This window comes from Podarcis cretensis (genome assembly GCF_951804945.1).
Source record: "Podarcis cretensis genome assembly, chromosome: 7".
Classification (NCBI taxonomy): Eukaryota; Metazoa; Chordata; class Lepidosauria; order Squamata; family Lacertidae; genus Podarcis; species Podarcis cretensis.
In genome coordinates, this window is record NC_137176.1 from 94,090,089 (window position 1) to 94,115,383 (window position 25,295).

General features: G+C 55.9%; 1 protein-coding gene across 10 annotated transcripts in view; it reads left to right on the top strand.

Annotated features, from left to right (window-relative positions):
* Positions 1 to 25,295, top strand: part of PLEC (plectin) — a 118,157-nt gene that overhangs the window by 27,307 nt on the left and 65,555 nt on the right. For 2 of the 10 annotated variants that reach the window (XM_079984038.1, XM_079984040.1), the window contains exon 1: positions 4,428 to 4,580. The exons of 6 other annotated variants lie outside the window; for them this stretch is intronic. In XM_079984038.1, the coding sequence (XP_079840164.1) occupies positions 4,490 to 4,580 (91 nt within the window). In that variant the 5' untranslated portion in view covers positions 4,428 to 4,489. Of the gene's footprint in view, positions 1 to 4,427; positions 4,581 to 16,306; positions 16,368 to 25,295 lie in introns of those variants that run through there. 2 more of the 10 variants (XM_079984044.1, XM_079984045.1) reach the window with 1 other exon arrangement.

Here is a 25,295-nt window from a genome sequence, read left to right on the forward strand (position 1 = left end):
TAGGAGCCCTTTGATCGCTGGCCTGTGGAGTCCAGAGTTTCCTGCCAGGCCCAGCCAGCGTGGAAGTGGACCCAAGTCCCTGCTCTCCTCCTCTTCCCAGCAGGGAGCCTGGCTAGCCTGGCAAAACAGAGTTTGTGACCTTGTGGCTGAAATGTTTGCCCCTCGCTCTAGGAATCCCACCGGATGTCAGGAGGCCCCTCAGCTCCCAGAAGGCAGCTGCTCTTCCCATGGAGGGAGGTATCCTGGCAACCAAAGAGAGCTCCCTTTTCTTTTCTTTTCTTCTCATCCCAAGCTGGGGGCATGAAAACTAGAGGGCAGCGATCCAGGCACAATTAAGCACTTTTGAGCCTCTTTCCTTGGGGGAGGGGTGTGTGTGTGTGTGCATGTGCGTGTGTGTAATTCTGCCACATGCAGCTTCTCCCTACCGAGGTCCAGGGAAATGTCGTGGTCCAATTCTGCCCTTAGGGTGCGCTTCCTGCAAACCGGTGCACTTCCTGCAAACCTAAGAGTCAACACACGAGCGGTTGGACAGTGGAACAGTCTCTCCTGGGAGACTGTGGACTCTCCTTTGCCTTAGTCATGACTAGGTTTTTCTCTGAGCTAAGTTGTCGTTCTCGTGATGGTTGGATGTGTGGGATGCAGCTCAGCTCCCACGGGGTTAACCCAAACCCACAAGGGACACTGGGAAGATCTGGGAAGCGATGATGCTTGGGAAAGGAATCTGGCAGGCGGCCTGGCTTACTAGCATGAGTCATCTGGGCAGAGGCCTCTGGGGTGCTGCGTGTGTGTGTGTGTGTGTCCCTTTGCTGGTTAGGAGGGACCACTGATGGTGACCCCCAACACTCTGAGCCTAGCTTGTAAGAAAGAGGGTGCGCCCTGAATTACCGCTATGGCGGGTGTGGGGGACTCCCTGGTCCTGAATGGGGTAACTGTGCCCCTGAAGGACCAGGTGCACAGCCTGGGAATCATTTTGGACTCACAGCTGTCCGTGGAGGCACAGGTCAATTCTGTGTCCAGGGCAGCTGTCTACCAGCTCCACCTGGTACACAGGATGAGACCCTCCTTGCCCACGGACTGTCTCTCCAGAGTGGTGCATGCTGTAGTTATCTGCCGCTTGGACTACTGCAATGCGCTCTATGTGGGGCTACCTTTGAAGGTGACCCGGAAACTACAACTAATCCAGAATGTGGCAGCTAGACTGGTGACTGGGAGCAGCCACCGAGACCACATAACACCGGTCCTGAGAGATCTGCATTGGCTCCCAGTACATTTCCGAGCACAATTCAAAGTGTTGGTGCTGACCTTGAAAGCCCTAAACGGCCTCGATCCAATAGACCTGAAGGAGTGTCTCCACCCCCATCGTATAGCCCAGACACTGAGGTCCAGCGCTGAGGGCCTTCTGGTGGTTCCCTCCCTGCAAGAAGCCAAGTTACAGGGAACCAAGCAGAGGGCCTTCTCGGTGGTGGCGCCCACCCTGTGGAACGCCCTCCCACCAGATGTCAAAAAGAAAAATAACTACCAGACTTTTAGAAGACATCTGAAGGCAGCCGTGTTTAGGAAAGCTTTTAATGTTTGATGTATTACGGTATTTTAATATTTTGTTGGAAGCCGCCCAGAGTGGCTGGGGAAGCCCAGCCACATGGGCAGCGGCGTATAAATAATAACTTCTTCTTCTTCTTCTTCTTCTTCTTCTTCTTCTTCTTCTTCTTCTTCTTCTTCTTCTTCTTCTTCTTCTTCTTCTCCCCGCCATCCTGCATTAAGGCGCTGGCACCCCAGGCCAGTTCTTGTGCGTAAAAAGGATCATGTGAACATTACAAGTGCCTGCAGGATCAGGCCAATGGCCAACTAGCTCAGCCTCCTGTTCTCACAGTGGCCGTCCAGAGACCTGCGGAAAACCTTCCTGTGGTTTCCAGTATCTGGTATCCAGAAACATTGTTGCCCCCAGCTGTGGGGGCAGAGCAGAGCCCTCCCCAGCCCCCTCTGCCATGAAGTTGTATACCTCCCTCTAGGCTGGTGGCCTCCTGTGGAAGGGAGTTCCACAGTTCAACTCTGCCTGAATGCAGAAGTCCTTCCTCTGATCTCTTCTGAATCTTCTGTCTTGGGAATGGGGGAGTGGGGAGGGGCTGGATGGCCTTTGGGTTCCCCCCAGCCCAGAGGTGCTTCTTTCAGTTCTTGCTGGGGCTGCTTCCAAAGGGCCAGCCAGGTGCCTTTGCTTCTTCGCAGCCGGAGCAGCTGAGCCGAGCAGTTGGCGGCTGGCAAGGAGCTTTTATGGGGTCTTCCCTGAGCAACCCATTTCCTGGCTGCCTTCAGGCCACCAGCAGCTGGCCAGACCAGTGGCAGAGGCTCCCTCTTGGCCCCTCCAGATGCCCTCTGTGGCGCTGCATTGGGTAACCCAGGTGGGGAGTTCCCTGGCTGATTTCTGGCACGCCTGCTTCTGTCAAAGGCCAGTGATCAGCCTGGCATGGCCACAGCCTGCCCAGAGTCCACCTGACACCACTCCCTTCTGCCCCAGGGCTGAGTCATGGGAGCTCCTGGCACACCGCCAGGGGGCCAACGCCAGAAGTCTGAGCATGACTTCTGGGGCTGGAGCAGGGGGTTCAGGCTGGCTCTCAACACCTGCAGGAGCCAGCCCGACCTTTGACCTTTCTTCTCTCCCCATCATACTGAAGACCTTGGCAAACTGGGTGCAGAGGAGGACCCCCAAACCCAAGCCCAGGTGGGGAGCGGGATGAGTGGGTGGGCAGCCCTGCCTATGCCAGCTGGTCCTCCAATTCCTGCCTGAATTAATGCCCTGGGTGGCCCCCTCCCCAGCTGAATTGTGCCCCCTGCTTTGCCCCAAACCCCTGGCTGCCTGGCTGTCCTTTCTGGTGCCACCATGCTCTGTCCGGCAGGCTTAGGAACACAAGGCGATTGTCATTCCCAAGAGGGCACATTGACTTCATAGCGCATACTTGGGCCAGGCTGGGGCACTCTGAGTTCTGCAGCACAAATAATCCCACTGGGGTTCTCACTCTCTCCCCCCACCCCACCTGTGGACTCTTCCCAGGACTTTTGGTGCAGCCATGGGGCTATTTTGTTGCCGCTGACATCAGTGGTGGGGCACATGTGCCAGCTGCGGGAAGTCGAGGGATAATTGGCCATTGCGGAGTTGGGGGGGGGGTGTTGAGAGAGAAAGAACTCCTCTGCTGGAAAAATCCCTGGAACCTGTTGGAGTCAGAGCGGGTGCTTTATAAATACTTGTTGGCCTCATAGCTTGCAGGGGGTGGAGCAGGCGGGTTGGCGCAATAAAACGACACATGGCCCCGTCTCTCTTTCTCTGTCTATTCTGCTAGGCTTTGTGGGAGGGGGAGCCCGCCTGCCCACCCACCCACCCACCCGCTCCAGTTACACTCCTGCTACCAAGAGAAGATGGCTGGGCCAGAGGCTCAGGCAGAACGACTTGGGGGGGGGGGAACATGGAGGAGAAATCCACAAGAGGGGGACTCTTGCCCTGGAAATCCCTCAGCAGCCAACCAGAGAGTCTTTAGGTCTGGGTCCCCTTCTTGGGGTTCCAGGGTCCCCCAGCACAGACCCTCCCCATACCAGTCACAGAAGGAAGAAACAAACAAGGCATGGCCACCCCCACCTCTGGAGGCAGTGATGGAGAGGCCACCCACCTGGATGGCTTAGAAAGAGGCTTAGACAAATTCATGGAGGAGACGGAGGGCTGTGGATGTAGCCAGGAGGGGTCTGTTCTGTGTCCACAGAGAGGAGGTGGAGCGGGCCCTTGCTCTCTGGTCCTGATTTACCACCACTGTGAGAAGAAGATGCTGGACCAGATGGGCCCTTTTGGCCTGACCCTGCGCCCTATGGAGCTCTCCCCCACTAGAGGTGGCATGGGTGAGACTTTAAAAGGGAACGGGGCAAATTCCTGGAGGACCAGGCTATTGCAGGCCACTAGCCACAATGGCTACCGCCTCTCTTCCCCGCCTGAGGGCCAGATGTTGGGAGCTGCGGGTGGGGAGAGCAGCTGCAGTTGCGCTCAGGCCCGGAAGAGACCGCCGTGGGCCCCGGGAGGCCAGGAGAGCGGGCTAGCTGGGATCTCCCCGTGGCCTCGTCCCTCGAGGGCTGGGCTCTTCCGAGGAGTCTGGAAGTGGCCCTGCCTCGCCTCCTTCCGAAGGGGACCGCGGGGTCCCCGGCACCAGCCGCCACCTCGCGGGCCGGCCCAACGGCCCTCGCTTGCCAGGCCTGGCCCCGAGGTGGCAGGTGCTCCGCTGTCCGTCGGCCGGCCCGCCCCGTCGCTCCTCCGCCCCGGCCGGGGTTGGGCGGCGCGGGCGGCGGTGCCTTTAAAGGGTCGGGCCCGGCCGGCAGCTGGAATGTCCTTGCAGGGCTTGGCTCCCCGGCCGAGCCGCCTCCCTCCCCGTCGCGCTTCCCCGCCCCCGGAGAGGCAGGCAGGCAGGCGGGCAGGCAGGCCGGGCGCGCCCCCTCGCCGGCCAGTCCGCCCCGCGCCATGGCCACCTTCAACCTCAGCCTGCTGCCCCCCAACCCCGAGGAGAAGGACTTCATCCAAGCCTACGAGGACGTGCGCGAGAAGTACAAAGGTAGGCGGGCGGGCGGCGGGCGGTGCGCCCCACGTGGCGCGGGCGGGCGGGCGGCCCAGGGAGCTCCCGGTGCCCGATGGGCGCCGCGCACCGCCGCCGCCGCCGCCGCCGCCGCCGCCTTCCCTTAATAGGGCATAAGTTTGCGGAGCCCCGGGCGCCGGGGAGCGAGGCCGCGCCGTCTCTGGGCGCTTGGCCCACGAAGGGGAGCCGGCCAGGCAGGCAGGCAGGCAGGCAGGCAGGCAGGCGAGACCCCGGGGCGCTGCTGGAGAGGAAGGGTCCTGGCCCAGCCCCGGCTCAGCCCCCGCCGTCGCCGCCGCCGCCGCCCTGCTGCCCTTTCCCGTCGGGGCTCCATGAATGCTCTCCCTTGGCAGAGAAATCCCCCGCGCGCTGGTGGGCAGGGCGGGCTTGGAGGCCGCGGGGCCAATTTGGCAAATCAATTAACGTGTCGATATTCCGCCTTCCTGTCCTTTGAAATCGGAGGAAACGCGAGAAGCGCGTTGCTCTTTAGAACAGCGGGGCAGGCTCGCTTCTGTTTGGGGGAAGGTTTTGGTTTTGGTGAAGCGAAAAGGGAATAAAAATGGACCATATTGGAAGCAGAAGCTGCAACTGTCCGGGTCGCTCCAACTTCTATCCCTCCGAGGAGAAGCTGAGCTGGGGGTTTGGTTGCTCCCTCCCTCTGCAGCTGCTGTCGATTAAGGGGCGAGGCTTTGGGGTCTGCGACTGCTCTGTGTGGGGGGCAGAAGTTGGCAGGGTGTGGGGCAGAGTCCTGAGGAAGGGGCCCCACATACCACAAGGTGCTGAGCATTGACAGGAGATGGGAAAAGCGGACCAGGCTTGCCCTTTGGAGAGCAGGTGCTGGGCTGTGTGGGCCAAGGATGGGGGGCTCACTCTGAGTGCCCCCCTCGCCCCCTTCTCTCCTTGAAAGTTTTATGCACAAAATCTGAAATCTTCGAAAGCTGGTGCCAGTCAGTGGGCACAATCCTGAGCCAGATGGAGCAATGGGCGGACTTTGCCTGGGGTCGCTTCCTTTGCCTCCCCCTCCTGGGTTCTGCCAGTGACTGAGGGGAGCTGGGGAGGAGAGCCCCCCCCTCTGCCTTCCTGGGCCAAGGACAACGCCTTGAGGGCTTCAAACTAGCCAGGGCACATTTTTGGCCCCCTGAGAGCTGAGAAAGCAGGAACCCTTTTGATCTGAAGATGATCTGCTCAGTTCCTAAGGCACATCTCTTCACATTCGCTCCCACTTTGGGGAGGTGGGATGCCGTTGCCCTTTGACCCGAACCCCTCCCCTTTCAGCTCAGGCTGGTTGTGGCCACTTAGACAAAGGCACTCTGCACGCGCTGATTTATTTATTACCCCTGAGAGCAGCTTTTCTCTGTTAGTCTTTGGCATTGCCCCCCTCCACCAATTTCCAGACATTTTCTGATTGCAGAACATGTGAATGCTGGGCTGGGGGTGGGCAGTGGGTCCCCTGGGCAGGCTGCTGGGCAGCAGTTTCGGGGGGGGGAGGAGTGTGTCCCCTCTCAAAGGGAAATAATTGCCTGCTTCTGGTGGGAGAGGGACCTGGGAGCTATTTAGAAGCTTCCTGGGGCCCCTCCTCCCTTTACTCTGGCCCACCTTCCTCTGCAACCCCCCCCCCATAGGCTGCCCTTGTTGCCAAAGTCCTCCTTGATTTCGCTCAGGAATGATGGGCAGGGAGTGGGGGTACCCTGCCCCCCTCCCGAGTCCCATGGAGCTGCCTCCATGCTTCTCAGCTGCCCTCCCCTTTTCCTGACTGACAGCAGGTGGGCAGGGCTGTGCCCAATTCAGCTCTCAGGGCTGGGAATTGGGGGCTCAATTGGGAACCCCAAAAATCTGCAGTTTATTTGTTCCATTGCACTTTCCCTCTTTCCTTTCCCTGTTTTTTTTAATCCTCGCAGCAGTCAGGATGGCAGAGTAGGAACATTAAGGAAGAACTTTCTGACTGTGAGGGCTGTTTGAAAGTGGAACCTTCTCCTTCAGAAAGGGGTGGACTCCCCTCCTTTGAGGTTTCCAAGCAGAGGTTAGACAGCCACCTGTCAGGGAATGGATGACCCTGGGGGCGAGGGGGGGCTCCTTCCACCACTACAGTCCTAAAGTTCTATGACCTCCTGGGTGATGCTGAGGGGGGAGCAGCCCCTGGGTCCCCTTGGCCTGGCACTGCTGCCCAGCTGGTGGCATTTGTGGTCCAAAGACTCAGGGAGGTACCAGGTGGGCAAAGGCTGCTCTTGCCCACTCTGGCTTTGGCACCTGCCACTTGCCAGCCAGGGATGGGTGCCTTTGTGAGAGACGGCTGGGCCTCTGCTGCCTGGTCCCGGTCTCTGCAGCTGAACCAGGGGCTTAACCAGGGGCTGCTTGGAGAGGGAGGGGCCCCTGCATGGCTCTGGCTTCCCCCCAAACCATCTTGGCAGCCCAGGCTCTCTTAGCCCCCTGGAGAGCTGAGTGTGGCTTGCTTCAGCCGCTGGCTGCTGTCCCCACTGCGATTGCTGGGGGGGGGCACATTTCCAGGTGGGACTAGATGGAGAAGCCCCGCTGCCTCCCGATCTTGTGCAAGGCAGAAGCGTGTGTGGCATTGCGTTGTGGCTCTGTAGCGATGAGACAACAGCTGTCTGCACATGTTCCTCCCACCAGGTGGAATCCTACACTTGCAGAATTGAAAGTGATCCTGTGGACATCTACTCCAACCCCCTGCAGTGCAGGAAGCGTGACTGGAAAGTGGCAGGCAAAGTTCAGCCCCCACCAGGCTCTTCTCCACCTGGGAGGTGTCTCTTCCTTGCCATGCCCCCACCCATCTGGCAGCGACTTGTGGCTGATGCCAGCCTAGGTCTGCCCCTGTTATGTGTGGTTGTTCCAAGATTCAAGTAGGGCAGCTGTTTTGACCAACGTGGGCCATTGCACTGAGTGGTTCAAAGGGGCGCTGCTGGTAGCTGCAGAACTGACTTTTGAGGTGTGGGGGGGAATTGCTGAGTGTCTGCTGCCTCTTGAGAAATGCTTCCACAACCCCTCCCCGCAATTGCCACACCCCTCCCTTTGCAGGAGTAACCAGAGCTGCGTCACCTGTTTCTTTGCATGCAAGGCAGTTCCTACAAGTGAGAGTTTGGGAGGGTCTGGGGAGGCCCTCAGTAATATTTCCAGAGCCCAGCATTGGGGGGGGGGGGCTGGGCTCCCAAAGGCCAGAGTGTCAAAACTTGGATTGTTTCATGCAGATGGTTGTGGAAGACTCGTCAGCCTAGATCTGGGCATTTTAAAAACAACATGTCTGCTACTATTTACTTCTTCTGGTGGGGTGTCCTGGTTTTAATTAGTTTTTGCACAGTGCAGAAGCAGGCGCTGAACTTGCCAACGGTGGAATTCACCCCAAGGCACACTCTCCCTTTGTCTCCCGAGACAGACAGACAGATGCCAGCTACTTATGTGGTCTGGTTTGACTTTGCTTTTTGTCCCCCGCCCCCGTAAATTTGTATCATTTTCTTTACATGTTCATTCTTACAATACATTAATCAACATATAAACTTTTTTGCTTTGCCGAGTTTGCAACTTCCCTCCTTCCCTTCAGTTGGTATCCCTTATATCAAATCCAGTTGCGTGTTTTAACTTTTTACATTTTATCTATCTTATCTACATTGTAGGAATTACTTCAATCCTGCTAGTGTCTTTTAAGTTTTTACAGTTATCCTTTAAGTATACAATAAATTTACTCCAATTTTCCTGGAATCTCTGATCGTCCTGATCCTGAATCCTGCCGGTCAGTTTGGCTAGCTCCGCATAGTCCGTCATTTTTGTCTGCCAATCTGCAATGGTGGGAACTTCTTGTGATTTCCAGTTTTGGGCCAGCAAAGTCCTTTGCTTTTTGAACACTGCCCTGGGATTCTATGGGATAAAAGGTGGTCTGAACATCTAATAAATAAGCCAGGTATGCTTTCCTGTGGGTGGGGAACATGGGGGGGGCGGGCGGCAGCTTAGCATCCTCCGCTTTGCTCTGCCTTCCCAGAACTTGCTGCAGCAGAAGTCCAAACAGTTGCCTGTGGGAGTCCAGAGGCAGACTTCCAGCCCAAGAGCCCTCTCCCTTCCTGTGGGTTTTCAGCAGTGAAGGCAAACACAGCCATCCTGGCTAATAGCCACTGATAGCCCCCCCCAATCCTCCATGAATTTATCCAATCCTCTTTGAAAGCCATCCAGGTTGGTGGCCATCCCTGTGGGAGGGAGTTCCACAGGTTAACGGCGCTGTGTGAAGAAGGACTTAATTGGTGTTATGTGGGAGAAGGCGACAAATGTGTCTCTTATTTTCCTACAGGTCATGCATGCTCTTATAAACCTCTCTCTTGCTGCCTCTGACTTGCCTTTTTTCTAAGCTAAAAAGTCCCCAATCCTGCAGCTTTTCTTCGGAGGAGAGTTGCTCCATCGCTCCCCCTCCCAAGTGTTTCAGTGACCCTTTTCTGAACCTTTTCCCACTCTGAAATATCCCTTTTGAGGCGAGGCAACCAAATACCGCACACACTATATTCCAAATGTGGTCCCGCCATAGATTTGTGTGAGGGCCTTCTTCCAATCCTGGCTGTCTGCTGCACTCAGCTGGGGCTCCTGTGAGTCACGCCCAGCCCTGCCTTGCTCCTTCTAGCCGGGGGGGGGGGGAGCACCTGCTGGAGCAGGAGCAGCAGCCACCTGTGCCTGCCAGTGGGGCCAGTGTAGCTCCTGCCTGTCACTGGCCCTGTTTGGAGCTGGTGTGGAAGGGGCAGTGCGTGGGGTGAGGCGCAATGCAGGAACATGGAGATACTAGCGAGAGAGCCAGGCCCCCAAGCGCAAGACTGGGAGATCCTGAAGGGCTGGCTGGCTGGCTGGCTGGCTGGCCGTCCAGACTCATCCTCCTTGCTGCTGGTGCTCCAGGATTTATGGCCCTGCAAGGCTGCAGTGCGGCTGGAATTGCTGCTGTGGCTGATTCTGGCAAGTGGCCTGGCAGGCGTTCCTGTAGCGCTGCATGGTACGAAGGCCAGGGTGCTCTGCCTAGGGGGACCCCCTTTATGTTCCTGCTGGTTCAGACTCACACGGGGGTGGGCAAGGACAGAGCATGGGTTGTAGAGTTCCTCCAAATTGTAAATAGCTCCCCCCCCCCCGGATTGCTGCAAGCAGAGAGATGGAGTCAGGCAGCTCTGCCCTGCCTCAGCCAAGTGGCCATGCAGGGGGCCCAGACCTCTGGGGGCCCCCTGCACCTTCCTCTGCCTGCTTGGGGCAGGGAGGAGGGCGCCTGGCCCAGGAACAAGGGGGGTGTTGCGGGGGGGGGGTGAGGGCTCAGTGGGAGCTCTGCTGCGCTGCACAGAATCAAGATCCCTTTATGCAGATCTGTGGCACAGCTTGGAGTGCCATGGGCAGTTCTGCCTGCCAGTGCCTCAAAGGGGAGCCCACAGAGCTAGAAGAGGCTCAGACCAGGGCAGCCAAGTTGACCAAAGGGCTGGAGCAACTCGCCTAGGAGGAAAGCTGACGACATTTGGGCCTTTTTTTGTTTAGAAAAACGGTGAATAAAGAATGGGGGTGTATTAAAATTAGGCAAGCTGTGGAGAAAGCAGATAGGGAGAAGCTTCTCTTCCTCTCTTGAATAACATTGGAACCCAATGGGGCCATGTAGTGAAGCAGAAAGTAAGCTCTGCATGCAGTGCATAGTTAGACTGTGGAACTCCCAACCACAAGATGTAGTGATGGACACAAACTCAGGGTGGTTTTAAAAGAGGATTGGAGAAATTCATGGAGGCTCTCAGTGGCTCCTGACTGGGGCTTTTTTTTAGCCAGAACCCACGGGAACTCAGTTCTGGCACTGCTCAGGTGGGCACCATTGCCATTGTAAGAGTTCAAGGTGAGTTCTGGCACCTCTTTTTCTAGAAAAATGGCCCTGCTCTTGACTGGGATGGTTCTGCTGGGCCTGCACAGCTGGAGGAGGTGGTGCTCCTGAGTGACAGTTGCTGGCCAGCGCAGGGCAGGAGAGCCTGCATTGCCCTCAGGTCCTGCTCCCTTGTGGGCTTCCAGAAGAGGCGTCTGCTTGGCCCCTGTAAAAAGAGGGTGCTGATCCGGGGGTGCTCCCTTCAGCCTGATCCAAGCAGGGCGGTTCTTAGGCTCAAAGTAACCCATCAAATCCTGTGCCGTTTTCTAGATCCTGCAAATGCAGCCGCCTTGTCTCTCACCGTGTTCATTAGGCATTCCTTTCACCTTTATTCAATAAAATCCCCAAATGAGTTCTGAGGGGGAGGCATAATTTATTCTGCACTTTTTTCTTACTGCTTGCAAAATTCTGCTTCTGCTAATCCTGGCTAGGGAGAAGGAGACACGCTGGAGCCTCATCCCAGGCTTGGCTTGGCTTGCAGAAGTCGCCAGTTTCAGTCCCCAGTTTGAAAGAAAAGAAACTGCCCCCCCCCCCCGCTGGCCTGAGAAGCGTGGAGAGCGAGTCAGCACAGGCCTTGCAAGGAGGCGTCTCATGTCCATCTCGCCAGACCCCAGGGGACCTTGGCCAGCTCCCTCCTCCTCCTCCTCCTCCAGTTTCTGGGATTTCAAGAGTTACAACTTCCCACACATTTTAAAGCTGTCTGCTCTGTCATCTTAAGGACTAGAAACTGACTAGAGAAAGAATAAAATGAAAGCAGGGATTTTCAGGAACCCCCCAGGATTTGCTCCCGGTGCAGACTCTGCCTTCCTTTTTCTGTGGGTCGCGTTACACAATGGGCCCCATGTTCTGGGAGGCAGCAGTGCTTCCAAACCCCAGTTGCTGGAAGAAACAGGCGGGGAGAGTGCTGCCCTTGTGTTCGAGTCCTGCTTGAGAGTCTAATAATAATAATAATAATAATAATAATAATAATAATAATAATAATTTTTATTTATACCCCGCCCTCCACAGCCAATACCGGGCTCAGAGTGGCTAACACCAAATATAAAACAAACGGATTGAAATACGACTTAAAAACGCAGGAGGGGAGGGTGCTGCTCTGTGTTCGATTCCTGCTTGAGAGTCTCCCACTGGGGCATCTGGTTGGCTACTGTGAGAACAGGACTAGATGGGCCTTGGCCTGATCCTGCAGGCTCTCCTTAGGTTCTCTGAGAGTGGACAGAGAGGGATTTCTCTGGACCCTTCTAGGGAGGAGGGCCCTATAGGGCTTCTTGTCCCTTCCAAGAGGCGTGACTGAGCGGCCTTCACTGCAACACAGGCAGGATCCAGCCACGTTCCTTTCCTTTCCTCCAGGAAAGACGCCAGAAGGAGCTGATACTTCTGAGCTGCCTGCTTCAGATTGCCACTTCTGTTGCAATCTGTGCGGGTTCTGAAGTATTCAAGATCAGAGCCAAGAGCCACTCGGTGTGTGTTCTGCCTTGGGGCTGGTAGAGAGCAGCCTGGGACCCAGGGGCTGGCAAAACAACCCAGGGGGCTCTCTGGCCATTTCTTCCTGCAAGCAAGTTCTGGAGGGTGTGATCTTGCAGAACCTAGTTCTGGGATTCCGCCTGCTGCCTCCGAGAATTCAGGCTTCCTCAAACTTGGCCCTCCAGATGTTTTGAGACTACAATTCCCATCATCCCTGTCCACTGGTCCTGCTAGAGTTGTAGTTCCAAAACATCTGGAGGGCCGAGTTTGGGGACGCCTGCCCTGGAGTCTTCTTGCCTTGCACCTTCACCCAAAATTGGACATTGTTTCCTCCTTGGCTCTCTTCTGGTGATGGTCTCAGCTGCTGCTGGCCAGAAGGTAGATTGCCTCTGAAGGCAGAAGTTCCACAGAACCTCATCACTCTGTTTCTTTCTTTTTTCATTTTTACCCCCTTTTCTTTCCATTTTTAGCTTTTACACCATAATTTATTTGCAGAAGTTAATCGAAACAAATCCAAGTATTAATTTGTGGGCACTGCTTTTTAAGGTAATCTCTATATTTACCGCAATCTTTTTTAAATTTTTGTTTGGGCTGACCCCTAAATACATCAGTCATTCTAGCCAATTCCATATAATCCAATAATATATCTTGCCATTCTTTTTTTGTCGGTATTATCTCTTTTTTTTTGGCAATTAGTGTTCTCGCAGCCCCTGTAGCATAAAGAAATATTTTCTTTCATCACTCATGCAGGCCTTGATTTGCAACATAGGGGGCACCTCACCCCTAGGACCCCACCCCCTGGGGCTCTAAATGGGGCTGGGGTGGGAGAAGCCCCTGCTAGTTTCAGCTCAGCAGATCTCTGGTTCCAGGGCTGGGGAGAAGCCATTCTGGCTCAGTGGAGGAGCGCTGAGGCTGGAGGCTGCTTTGCCACCTGCGGTTGGGATTGGGGCCAGGCCTTGTGCTCTGCCCCTTTTCCTTTTACACAAGTAGCAACCTTGTGGAGCTGGGAACATCAGCGCACCAGGTGCTGCCCGCTGCCTGTCCTGCCAGGCTTGTGGGCTGTTGCTTTGCGTTGTGAAACCACACCAAAAGTGCCCTCAGATGGGCCCGTCAGGCACTAGGACCCTGTGCTGGCTGCTGCTGGGGGCCTGGGAACCACAGCTGCTGGTGCTGAGTCACTTCCTCTCCCTTCCCTTCTGCCCCCCCCCCATTTCCAGTCCCAAGCCCCGCAATGAACCAGGAATTCTGCACATTTGACACAGAGGCAGGAGCTAGTTTTTTTTTTTTTATTTTGGGGAGTGCACATCTCAGCTGGCGTTTCTGCCAGGGGGCATGGGGGGGTGTGGCCAGCTTGCAACCTCTGCAGCCTTGTGCCCACTGGGCATCCCCTGGCACCAGGCTGAGGGTGGGAGGCTCAGAGTGATGTGGGGGCAGACAGTGGCTTCAAGTTACAAGAAATGAGATTCTGACTGAAGATCAGGAAGAACTTTATTGGCAGTAAGAGCTGTTTGACAGTGGAACGGACTCCCTCAGAAGGTCTCCTTCCTTGGAGGTTGTCAGGGCTTTAAGCAGAAGTTGGCTGGCCCTCTGTCAGGGATGCTTGAGCTGAGATTCCTGCATGGCAGGGGACTGGACTGGATGACCTTTGGGGCCCCTTCCAACTCTACCATTCTATGACCTGCACAGATGGGGGGAGATTCTGTGTCCAGGGCAGCTGTCTGCCAGTTCCATCTGGTATGCAGGCTGGGACCCTACCTGCCCACAGGCTGTCTCGCCAGAGTGGTGCATGCTCTGGTTATCTCCCGCTTGGACTACTGCAATGCGCTCTACGTGGGGCTACCTTTGAAGGTGACCCGGAAACTACAACTAATCCAGAATGTGGCAGCTAGACTGGTGGCTGGGAGCGGCCGCCGAGACCATATAACACCGGTCCTGAAAGACCTACATTGGCTCCTAGTACATTTCCGAACACAATTCAAAGTGTTGGTGCTGCCCTTGAAAGCCCTAAACGGCCTCAGCCTAGTATATCAGAAGGAGCGTCTCCACCTCCATCGTTCTGCCTGGACACTGAGGTCCAGCGCCGAGGGCCTTCTGGCAGTTCCCTCACTGCAAGAAGTCAAGTTACAGGGAACCAGGCAGAGTGCCCACCCTGTGGAACTCCCTCCCACCAGATGTCAAAGAGAGAAACAACTACCACACTTTTAGAAGACATCTGAAAGCAGCCCTGTTTAGGGAAGCTTTTAATGTTTAATAGGTTTCGTATTTTAATATTCTGTTGGAAGCCGCCCAGAGTGGCTGGGGCGGGGTATAAATAAACTATTATTATTATTATTAGACTGGATGACCCTGGGGGTCCCTCCCAACTCTACCATTCTGTGACTTGCACAGATGGGGGAAGATTCCACTTGACCTCTGCCCCACTCCTCTTGATCATGAAGGCCGTGCTTCCAGTTCCTGTGACTTCAGTCCTTCCCCCTCGTCCTCCCTGCGGACAAGGCATAGGCAAATTCATGGAGAAGGTGGCTCTGGAAGGCTCTTGGCTACCAGCCATGACGGCTACCCTCTGCCTTGACAGTTGGAGGCAGCGATGCTTCTGAGACCCATTGCTGGACCCCACGGGAGAGGAAAGGGCTCTTGGGCTCATGCTCTGCTCCCTGGTTTCCCACAGGCATCTGGGTGAGGTGGGCCATGGCCCTGATCCAGCACAGTTCTTCCGACAGCCTGTTAGAGCTGCCTCCTGTCAAGCAGCAGCAGGAGAAAGAGGAGTGCTTTGCAGGAGCAGGATCCTCCCTCCCTCCCTCTCAGGGTTTAGTAGTCCCAGCTGTCTGTTGGCCTGGTGTTCCTGCACCAGCCATGGGCCTCACCCCACCCCTTCTGGAGGGCACAGGACACTCCCCTCTCATGCTCTGCTCTCCTTCTATTATTATTATTATTATTATTATTATTATTATTATTATTATTATTATTAATGTCCTTCATCTATTTGAATTGGGCTCAGAAACTAATTGGTAGCCGCTGAATTTTACACCAGCTGAAGTCTCCAAACCATCTTCAGAGGCAGTCCTGCTTATAACACATTGCAGTAATCTAACCTTGAGGTTGCCAGAGTTTAGACAACAGTAGTTCGGCTATCCCTGTCCAGACAGGGGTGTAGCTGGGCCACCAGCTGAAGCTGATAGAGCGCACTCCGGGCCACTGAGGCCACCTGAGCCTCGAGCAACAGCAAAGGATCCAGGAGGACCCCCCAAGCTATGAACCTGCTTCTTCAGGGGAAGCGTAACCCCATCAAGAGCAGGCGTCCTCCTACCCATCTGGTCCAAGGAACCACCCGCTAACAGTGCCTCTGTCTTATCTGGATTGAGCCTCAGCTTGTTGGCTCTCATCCAGTCCATTTTCAAGGCAAGCCACTGGTCCAGCATTTTCACTGCCTCACCTGCAGATGTAGCAGAGAAATAGAGTTGAGTGTCATCAGCATCCTGCTGACAACGTACTCCAAACCTCCGGATAACCCCACCCAGCAGTTTCATGTAGATATTAAATAGCATGTTGTTGTTGTTTAGTCGTGTCTGCCTCTTCGTGACCCCCTGGACCAGAGCACGCCAGGCCCTCCTGTCTTCCACTGCCTTCAGTTTGGTCAAACTCATGCTGGTAGCTTCGAGAACACTGTCCAACATAGGGAATAGGATTGAGCCCTGCGGAGCCCACACTGAAGCCTCCATGGGGCCTCCAAGCACTCCCCAAGTCTGACAGCAACATATTTTGGATGTGTGAGGGGTGTAGGACTTGCCCCTCCCGTGCCATTTATACTTCGCCCCGGCAGTAGTTGAGGCAGCGCTTAGATGTGCCAGCAAGTGAAAGTTCCCCTTCCAGGCGCGCTCTACCTGCGTCCCACGCGGGGAGGGGCCTGGGCAGAAGGAGCCCCCGCTGGTGTGCTGCAAGGGAGCCGCTCTTGCCTTGCCAAGGCCGCCTGGTGCTGCAGCCTCCCCCCCCCCCCAAATCTGGAGCCTTGGCGGGGGTTGGGTTGCTGCAGCCGCCGCTCACGGCCTCCAAAAGCTGCGTCCGGCTGCAGCGGACTTGGGTTTTTTTTTTGGGGGGGGTGTCACTAAAGTGTGTGCAGAGGTGAGGCTTGGCTGAGCGCAGCCGGGGCGCACGTGCGGGGCGAGGGGCGGGCATTGCTGGCCGCGGGGCGGGTCCTGCGCGACGCACCTCCCCCCCCCTCCAAAGTGCCGCAGTGGCCGCGGCAGGACCGCGCGGCTTCCCGCTCGCTGCTGGACGGGACCGGCGGAGCCCTGCGCGCTGATTGGCTGCCACGCTGCCGGTGGGCCCGGCCCCCTCCGCCGACAGAGCCCCCGGGGGCGACGGCCGAGCAGGACCCCCCGACAACGCCGCCGCCATGGACACGGCGCGCTCCATCCAGCACGAGATCAGCTCGCTCAAAGGTACCCGACGGCCGGCCGCCTGCGCCCCCGGGAGACGCGCTGCGGGAGAGGGGGGGGGGGCAGAAGCGGGGCGGCCCCTGCCAGGGCTGCGGCGCGACGGAGGGGTCCGGGGCGCGCGCCTGGGTGGGGCAGGCCGCCCCCCATCCCTCGGCTGCGGCGCAGCACCTCCGCCCGGCCAGGTGAGGGACGGGGCAGGCCCGGGGCGGTGGCTCAGATGCCGGGCCCTCCGGAGGCCCGTCCCGTCGAGGGGCGCTCGGAGGAGGAGCGGGGACACCCTCGAGGTCGATCCGGGAGGCCTGCGGGACTCCGGCCACCGCTGACCTTTGGCCCTTTGCCCGCCCAACTCGCCCCCGGGAACCCCGCGGCTCCTGCGCTCTCTGCGGGGCAGCCGCCCTTCCGGTGCAGGCGGGGTTGCGACTCCGGGCCGCCCCCCGTTCGGAGGGAAGCCCCTGCTCGAGTTTCCTGGGCGGCCGCCGCCGCTGCTCAGCTTGAGCCTGGCGGGGAAAAGGGGGTACCCTTTCGTAGGGCTGCATTCAGACGAAGGTTAGAGGCGCCCTGGTTTCCTGGGTGGGGAGTCGCTCCCGCAGCAGGTCCCGCGGTCCGCCCCTCCGCTCAGCCCCCGACAGCATCTCCCGGTGGGGCTGGGGAAGATCCCCGGGGAACCGCCCGCTTTTGAAAGCGCCGCCGCCGCCGCCGCCGCTTGTGGCTTCGCAGGAAGCAGGTCTCTGCCCCGGGAGGCTACAGTCTGAAACCCGGCATGGGGCAGGAAGGGAGTGAAGGTGTTGCTCAGCCTTCTTTCTGTCACAGGAGGCCGAGGGGTTTCCTGGAGGGGTAGAGGAAGGAGGGGAAAGAGGGCGGGGGGTGGTATCCTGATCTGCCCCCCCATCAGGGGCAGTAAGGGAGGGTGGACCGAACTGTCTGATGGCTGTCTGCAGGCAGCGAAACCTGTGTTGGGGAATCTGCAAAGGGGTGGGAAGATAAGAGGCACAAGGCCATGTGCAGAGAGCTGTGAAGGCAGGCGGGAGTGTTTGTTTTTGGTAGGGGAGCAGCTGAGAGGCAGCGTGACCTCCAGCCGAGGGTTGGGTCTGACCCTTGACCTGGGAGTGGAGCTTTGCAAAGTACACACAGGAAGAGTCAGCAGAGAGTCACCCGCCTGGTGGTTGTGTAGAGACTCTGCTCCAGGGGCTCTGGGGCTAGATGTACCCCCACAGGTCTGATCCTGCAAAGCATCAGTGGGGTTCTCTTGCTGCTGTGCCACTCGGGCAAGACCTGGTCCCTGGCGTAGGCGGTGGCTGGATGCCAATTTGAATAAAATATTGGGGGGGGGCAGATAAGCCCTGTCCCATCTAATCGATCACAATATGTGGGGCACACAAACACCCACCTATTTGAATGGCAGTGTCATCAACTTTGGGGGCTGGTCCCCTCTGCCCCCGGAGTGGGCTCCTGCGATGAGTAAGCGATGAGAGATCGCTCAACTGGCAGAGCCTGAGATGCTTAATCTCAGGGCCATGAGTCCTACCTTGGATGAAAGATTCCTGCCTGGGACAGGAAGCTGGACTAGATGATCCTCATGGTCCCTTCCAACTCTATGACTCTGTTCTATTATTCCGTTTTCAGCTGGGGAGGTGGCGGGGGGGCACCCATCTTGTTTACCCTGCTGGTTGATGGGGTCAGGGTGGGCCTGTCGAGAGTGGGTGAGGTGAGAGTTGAGGCGCCTGCCCTGAGCTGCTGTTGCTTGAGCCAAATCCTCTCCCCAGCTAGAGCCTGCCCTACACGTTGCCTTCTGCCCCACAGCCTTTGAAATGCCATGGGGTGTGGGGGGGGGATGCACAGTCTGAGAGCAGCACCCCCAAGGCCTGGCCATTTGGCCTGGCTCTGCTTGGGACTTGGCTTAACAGTAACTCACCAGCCCAGGCCCTGGGGGGGGGGGGGAGAGTGTTGGCAGCTGGGGAGGAAACCCAGGGAGAGCTTCAGCAGTTGGGGGGGGGGGAGCAAGGAATCTTCCAGGCTGCCTTGTGGGTGGGGGGCTCAGGTGAGAGTCCAGGAGGACACCCAGCCCTGAGTAGCGCTCACTGAATCGTGGCAGCCTTTGTGGCACACTAGTCCATAGTGAGGCTCTTTTATTTAGTTATTAAATTTGTATACTGCCCGTCACACCTCAGGGTGGCTTACAACGTGCATTTTATATATAATTCCTGCATTGCAGGGGTTGGGCTAGATGACCTCTGGGATCCTTCCAACTCTACAATTCTATAATATAAAAATAGTAAAAATATGTATAGCAACACATCCCCTCTCTCCCCAATGCAGCACGTGGCAGTCAAACATGCCCCTAAGTCTGTGCCTTTCGGATCTCCTATATTCAGAGGAGCACCTTCTGCCCAGTTAGACTGGTTTTACTACCCAGAAGCCCCATTGGGAACAGTTGGGGGGCATTGCAGGCTGGCTTGGCCTGCTTGCAGGAGGGAAGGGCTGCCTGGGTGCTGCTCCTGCCATGCTGAGCAGAGGTGGGCATCCTCGGGCCGCCCTTGCTCTCTCGGGATCGGGGGGGGGGCTTGTGCCTTGCAGAGTGGGCTGGGAGGGGCCCAGTGTGGCAGATCCTGCACACATTGCCAGGGTGGTTTGAGTGTGTGCCACTTGGGCTGCCAAGGCACTGCAGAGGTGCTTTTGTGCCAGCCTGCCTGATTTACCATGAGAACAAGCTGCCCCCTCCCCCGGCCTGATTATTAATCTGGCCCCTGCCCTGCCAGGCCCTCCTCGCTTGGCACAGCCTGCCAGGCTCCCCTTGCAAACAGCCGCCTCTTTGTTCCCCGGCTCAGAGCGGAGATCCCTGGGCAGCGCCACTTTGGGCAGTGATGGGGGCTGGGGTAAGGAGGGGGTCAGAGCCTCTGTCCTGCCCCTCTTCTGCAGAGGCTTTCCCCCATGGTGTGGGACAGAAGAGGAGGAGGAGATGGGGAGGACGGTGGGTGCTCCAAGAGGCCCCATGACATCTCTGGTCCCCCCATCTCCCTCTCAGGACACCCCACACCCTGTGCTCTTCAAGGGGCCTTTGGGGAGCAGAGAAGCTGGGGGGCAGGCGACATTTGTCCCTATGCTCTGCCTGTCCTCCCCCTGAACTGCACTCCAAACTGCACCAGGTGTGGTGATTTGGTTGGAGAGAACAAAGCATAAATTGGGGAGGGTCCACCCCCCTTTGTGGCATTTCTGTGTTCATTTGCCCCCCACCAAGCTCCTTTAGGGGTTTGATTTCAGTTTTCATAAGCTGCACAGTTGGCTCCTCCTCTGAACTCTGGGTGCAAATTGTGCCCAGCCAAAGCAACAGATCCCTGGGGGAGGGGGTGGGACGGGGGGGGGGGGCTATTCCCCTTGCAGAAACACCTGCCTGCCTGTATCCAGTGGGCTGCCCCTCTGAGAGGCCTGGGAGCCAGAGTGTGCGAGAGCAACTTCTCCTGCTTGTAAGAAAACAGTTTCCTAGAGCAGAGAAAGGATGGAGCTGGGCCAGGGCTCTGGGGGGCTGAGCGGGGTTTGTGAAGCTGGCACCTTGGGGTTTCCACAGTTGTGGGGTCCTAAGCAGGGACCCCCTCCTCTCCTTGCTTTGCCTTGTCTTTCTCTCTCTCTCCGTGGGGCCCGTAGAGCTGCTTGTGGTTGCCATGGCCTGATGTCCAGTGGCGCTTTGGCATGTGCGTGTGTGTGCGTCCGTCCATGTGTCTCCCTGGCAGGCGGGACTGGCTGGAGGCAGAGATCCAGGCGCCTGCCTGTCACTGGCTGACTTGCTTTCAGCCACTGAGCTTTGCTGACGCTGCGCTTTCCTGCAGCTGCAGCGGTGACATATTTTGGTGTGTGTTGAGTGGGGTGGGGTGGGAGCTGTGCCTGTTGGTGGAGGAGGCCTGTGAAACCATGCACCCCCAGGACGTCTCTGAGCAGATGCCTTGCTGCTCCCCCCCCATCGCTGGAGGAGGGGGGGAGTTCTTTGCAGGGCAGTTGGGGGACGTGGGGGAGCCTGACTCCCCCCCATCTAGAGCTGCCTGCCTGGGGATCCTTGGAGCTTGACTGTTTTCACACACTAGTACCACATCCTGTAGAATTCTCTCAGTTATATTTTATCCCACAATCCGAATTTCAGGCAACAAAAAGCTGTGAAAAAAGAAAAACCCTTGGGTGTGGATTTACTCCGCTGTCCAGCTCCTCAGAGTGCCACTCCCTGTTAGTCTCTCTGGTCAGCAAAAGAAGGAGCCTCCAGCCAAGTTAAAGAAGCAAATCAGCGGTCAGTAGACTCAGCCTTTATTTGTTGCAACAAGGGTCAAACACACAAAAGAGTAGGAACCCTGAGCATGGAGTTGCGTGGACTTTTAAAATCTCTCCCCATTTCCCTTAATACATTTTTCAACAGCATCATCGATTAATAATAATAATAATAATAATAATAATAATAATAATAATAATAGTTTTTTATTTATACCCCGCCCTCCCCAGCCAAGACCGGGCTCAGGGCGGCTAACACCAGATACAAAAACAATTGATTGAAATACAACTTAAAATACAACATTAAAATACAGCCTTCTTTCACAAAATATTTCACAGTGTTTAGCATGTAGAAACATGAGCCCATCACCCAGCCCTGTCAATAACCCCACATCCCACACCTTTTAACTCTTCCCCAAAGAACAATAATAGTATTTGCACACACCCCCCTGCAAGGGTAGCTCCTGCGCTTCTCCTTTGAAGTATCAGGATTCAATCCACCATCCTGCTGGGTTTCCGTCTGGGGTATGTGCTGCCCTTGGTCGCCTTCTGCCTCCTATTGTGTGGCTAAGTTCACACCTTGTGGAGGGGAAAGGAGTAGTGGCCTTAGGCTTAAGGGACTATGGAGTCAGGGGAGCCCTGGATTCCTCTCTTTCAGAGGAGTAATTAGCCGTTGGAACCTAGGAAATCCGTCAAACCGTTGAGTTTTGGAAATTATTTGAAGTTTCCACAGTTTTCTATACAGTGGTACCTCTGGTTGTGAACAGGGATCCATTCCGGAGCCCCATTTGCAACACGAGCAGAACGCAACCCGTGTCTGCGCATGCGCGGGTCACAATTCACAGCTTCTCTGCATGCGTGTGACATCATGAAAAGACTTAACCTGAAGCAAAAGTAACAAGAGGTATGACTGTATTGGATAATCAGAGGAAACAGTACTGATACATGGTATCTGCTTATTGCTACAATTTTTTGGACTGCTTTTCTGAGCCTCTTTGCTGTTGTGCATGTCTGGTGCTTGTGTCAACGGTCATTGTCCTGGCCTTAGAGGCTGGGGTGGGGACTTGGGATTTTAACTGCCCCACATTCCTGATTTTAACAGTGGCCTTCACTGCCTCCTGGGGTAGGGAGTTCCACAGGTTAACCCTGCGCTGGCCGAACAAGTCCTTTCTTTTATCTGTTCTGAATCTTCCAAGCTTCCTTGGGTGCCCGTGAGTTCTAGTCTTAGGATGAGAGAGGGAGAAAAACTTTCCTCTCCCCTTTCTCCCTCCCAGTGCTGCTTCTTCCCTGCTCCCCCCTTTCTCAACTGCCCTTTCCCAAGCACTTCCCAGCACTGGTAGGAGCAGGAGCAACACAGTTTCTCAGGGGAGGCGTCTGTGTGGGGGGAAGGAGGCCGCCCTCCTTGGGACCTGGGGGTTGGTGGTGTGGGGTCAAGTTCCTCAGAGCCTCTGATCCTTTTCCTAATCCTCTATGCATACCTCAGGAGGCCCCGCAGGAGGGGGTGTTCAGGGTGCATTTTCCTGGCATCATTTTTTTCTGATTCCGGGTGGGGCAAGCAGCGCCCCCCCCATTACCCCAAGTGCATTCGCACCATCCCTTTTCCCTACACCTTTCCCTTCTCAAGCCAGCCCCCTCCTCACAATCCCTTGCATGGAATCAGTCGATGTTTTCATTGAGAAATCCTGTTTGTCTTTCTCTTGGACTGAGGCTCCTTGCCTGACTGGGTGCCAGTTATGTGAGCTGCTCTGCAGCCGGGCTTCTCTCCTGCCATCTGTTTATATCGGCTGGTGTCTTACTGTGCCCAGCTCTGCAGGAAGTGTGTATGATTTGAAATGAATGAATGAACCGCCATCAAGGAAGCTTCCGCCATAATTTAGTAGAGGGTTGGACTAGATAACCCTCAGGGATCCCTTCCAACTGTACAGTGACAGTTCCCTTGGCCTCCTGCTGCTTCGCTCACTTGCTGGAGCCATTTCCTCCTGCCCAGAGCAGGTTCCCAGTTGCCTCTGGCTGGTGTTGCAGGAATTTAGGTACAGGTTGGGGGGGGGGAGAGATGCCCCTCCAGCAGATATCACGCACATGCAGCCCACTACCAAAATCAGCACAATTGCTTTTGTGACTTCTGTGATTTCTCCCCACAAAACACTTCATCACAGTTTCTTCTTATCTGTTCAAAGGCCGTCTGCTGCACGATACCAAATGTAACAATTCACTGATAAATGTGTCTATGTACTGGCTCACTGGGAAAACTTCAGCTCCTCAGCAGCCCCTCTGCCTGAGGGATAATCCCTGGCATCCTGATACCTGAGTGCCAGACAGGTAGCCATTCCAGAAATAACAAACCCAGATGAAGACAAAAGGGTGGGATTAATTTGGCTGGGAAACAGGGAAATGTAAATATCTCTTTTGTTCCACTGGATGGGTGTTTGGTGGAGGGCAAGGGGAACCATGGGGCAGGGTCCAGGATGCTCAGATTACTGCCCCCAGACCTCCCCTTTCATGATGTAACCGTGATGTATAGTGATGTAGTTTGGGGGGGGGTAACATGGGGATTAGCAGCTAATAAAACTTTGGGTTCTCTTTTGTTCGGGGCTCCCATCTTGTTCCACCTGGTGGCAGGTGGGAGTCCTGTCGCAACAGTCTTCAATCAAGACCAAGCCGACTGGCTGCTGTTTTGCTCTGGTCTTCCTGGCCGGTGTCCTTGTTTTTTGTCCAAGGGAGCCCTCGGATTTCTCCATTAACACTGGTGTGGCTCCTCCTTCTGGGTCTGAGTCTCTGCATGTGTGGCTCAGGTGGGGCAGAGTTGGAAGCAGGCCTTGGTGTCCAGAATGTCCAAGGCGCCTCCTCCCTGGGTGTCGGCTTCTGCTTCCTTGGTGCCCCCCTCTCTGGCCTCTTGGACTTTGGCGGATTCTTCCCAGGTTCTCTGGCTTTCTGCCTCCCTTTCTCAGGCGCTCCTGGCCAGCCCCCCAAGACGCTTCTGGCTAATGATTAGCTCCTTGGAACAATGCGGCCTGTTTCCTGGCGGCTTCTGGGCCAGAGGCCAAAGGGGTGGGGGGCCAATGGCAGGAGGCTCTTTGTCTGCCCAGGGTGAGCTGCTGGCGCCCCCTCCTGGAGGGCACAGGCACTGCTCTTGTTGAGGCCTAGCTGCCACTGCTCCCTCTTGCCTGTTTCTCTGGGGTACCCATCTGGAGTATAGGGGGCTGCTCTGGGTGCAGGTGTGGACTCCGAATAACAGACATTCCTGCTGGGGGGCAGGTAAGCTCTGGGTGTGGGGTGTGGGGGAGGAGCAGCACTCCTTGTCCAAGGGAGTTTTGCAGCCCTCCATCCAGTTAGGTGAGGGACATGGGTGGCACTGTGGGTTAAACCATGGAGCCTCTTGGGCTTGCCGATCAGAAGGTCGGCGGTTCGAATCCCCGTGATGGGGTGAGCTCCCGTTGCTCAGTCCCAGCTCCTGCCAACCTAGCAGTTCGAAATCACGTCAAGTGCAAGTAGATAAATAGGTACCGATCCGGCGGGAAGGTAAATGGCGTTTCCGTGCGCTGCTCTGGTTCGCCAGAAGTGGCTTAATCATGCTGGCCACATGACCCGGAAGCTGTACGCCGGCTCCCTTGGCCAATAAAGCGAGATGAGCGTGTCAGAATTCAAGGCCGGTCAGAGAACTAAGCAATTGCGCATGCATTCCCTTTTGCAATTCTTTGTTCACCCTAACACAGATACATCTGTTCCAAGCTTCTTCGGAAGCTGCAATTTTGTGTCTTATCCCTTTCTTCTTCAGGAACCTCTGGAAATCCTGTAAAAGAAAAATTGGCTTCTCATCTGTGCAAAGACAATCTATGTCAGCATCATGCATATTTTTAACCTTGTCACAAAACTCTTTAAACCTTTCTAAGGCTTCTTTCGGTCTCTCCAAAAGATAAATCCAGACAAAACCAGCTTTTCAAAATACAGCAACGCTGAAGAACCTGCATCTCTCTGATGTGTCCTTCTCAGCGTGTCCCAAACATCTTTCGCGTGCTCTAAATCTTGTATATGAACAAGCTGAGAGTCTGACACGCACAGAATTATAGCAGTTCTGGCCTTCATATCCTGTGACTCCCAAACAGGCGTTGGTGCTGCAGGGATGGGGTTCTCAATCACCCCAAACAGTCTCTGATTCTGCAGCAAGGCCTTCATCTTTATAGACCAAGATGCATAATTGTCACTGGTCAAGAGGGGTGGAGAAGGCAGGCTTCCCTTCTTGACATCCATTTTGAGTCCTTGCATTGACTCTCAAACACAAGCCTCTAAAATCCAATAGCTGGCTTGTTTACACTCTGTGCACCTGGCAGCTATAACACTGGCCGCTTGGAAAGTTCCTTTGTAAGGACCTAGTCAAAACACAAGCTGTTTTTGCCACTCTGGGCATAGCCTGACTTCCAGCCCTTATCTGCGTTGCTAAGCAACCACATTCCTTTCCTTGGACAGGAAAAACCACAGGAATGTTTGGAATGCAGACTCTTCTCTCTCGGAGCTGTTTTTCCCAAACGTTGCTCCCATGAAGCAGAGAATTAATCCAGCTGCATTCACACTCTTAAGCCCGAAAATCTCATACCTGGGCTCCGTAGCTTGGCTTTCAGCTTCTTCTGGTCAGCTTCTGGCTGCAGAGAATCAGCTTCCATCTCAGGCTTCCATGGAGAGGGATGA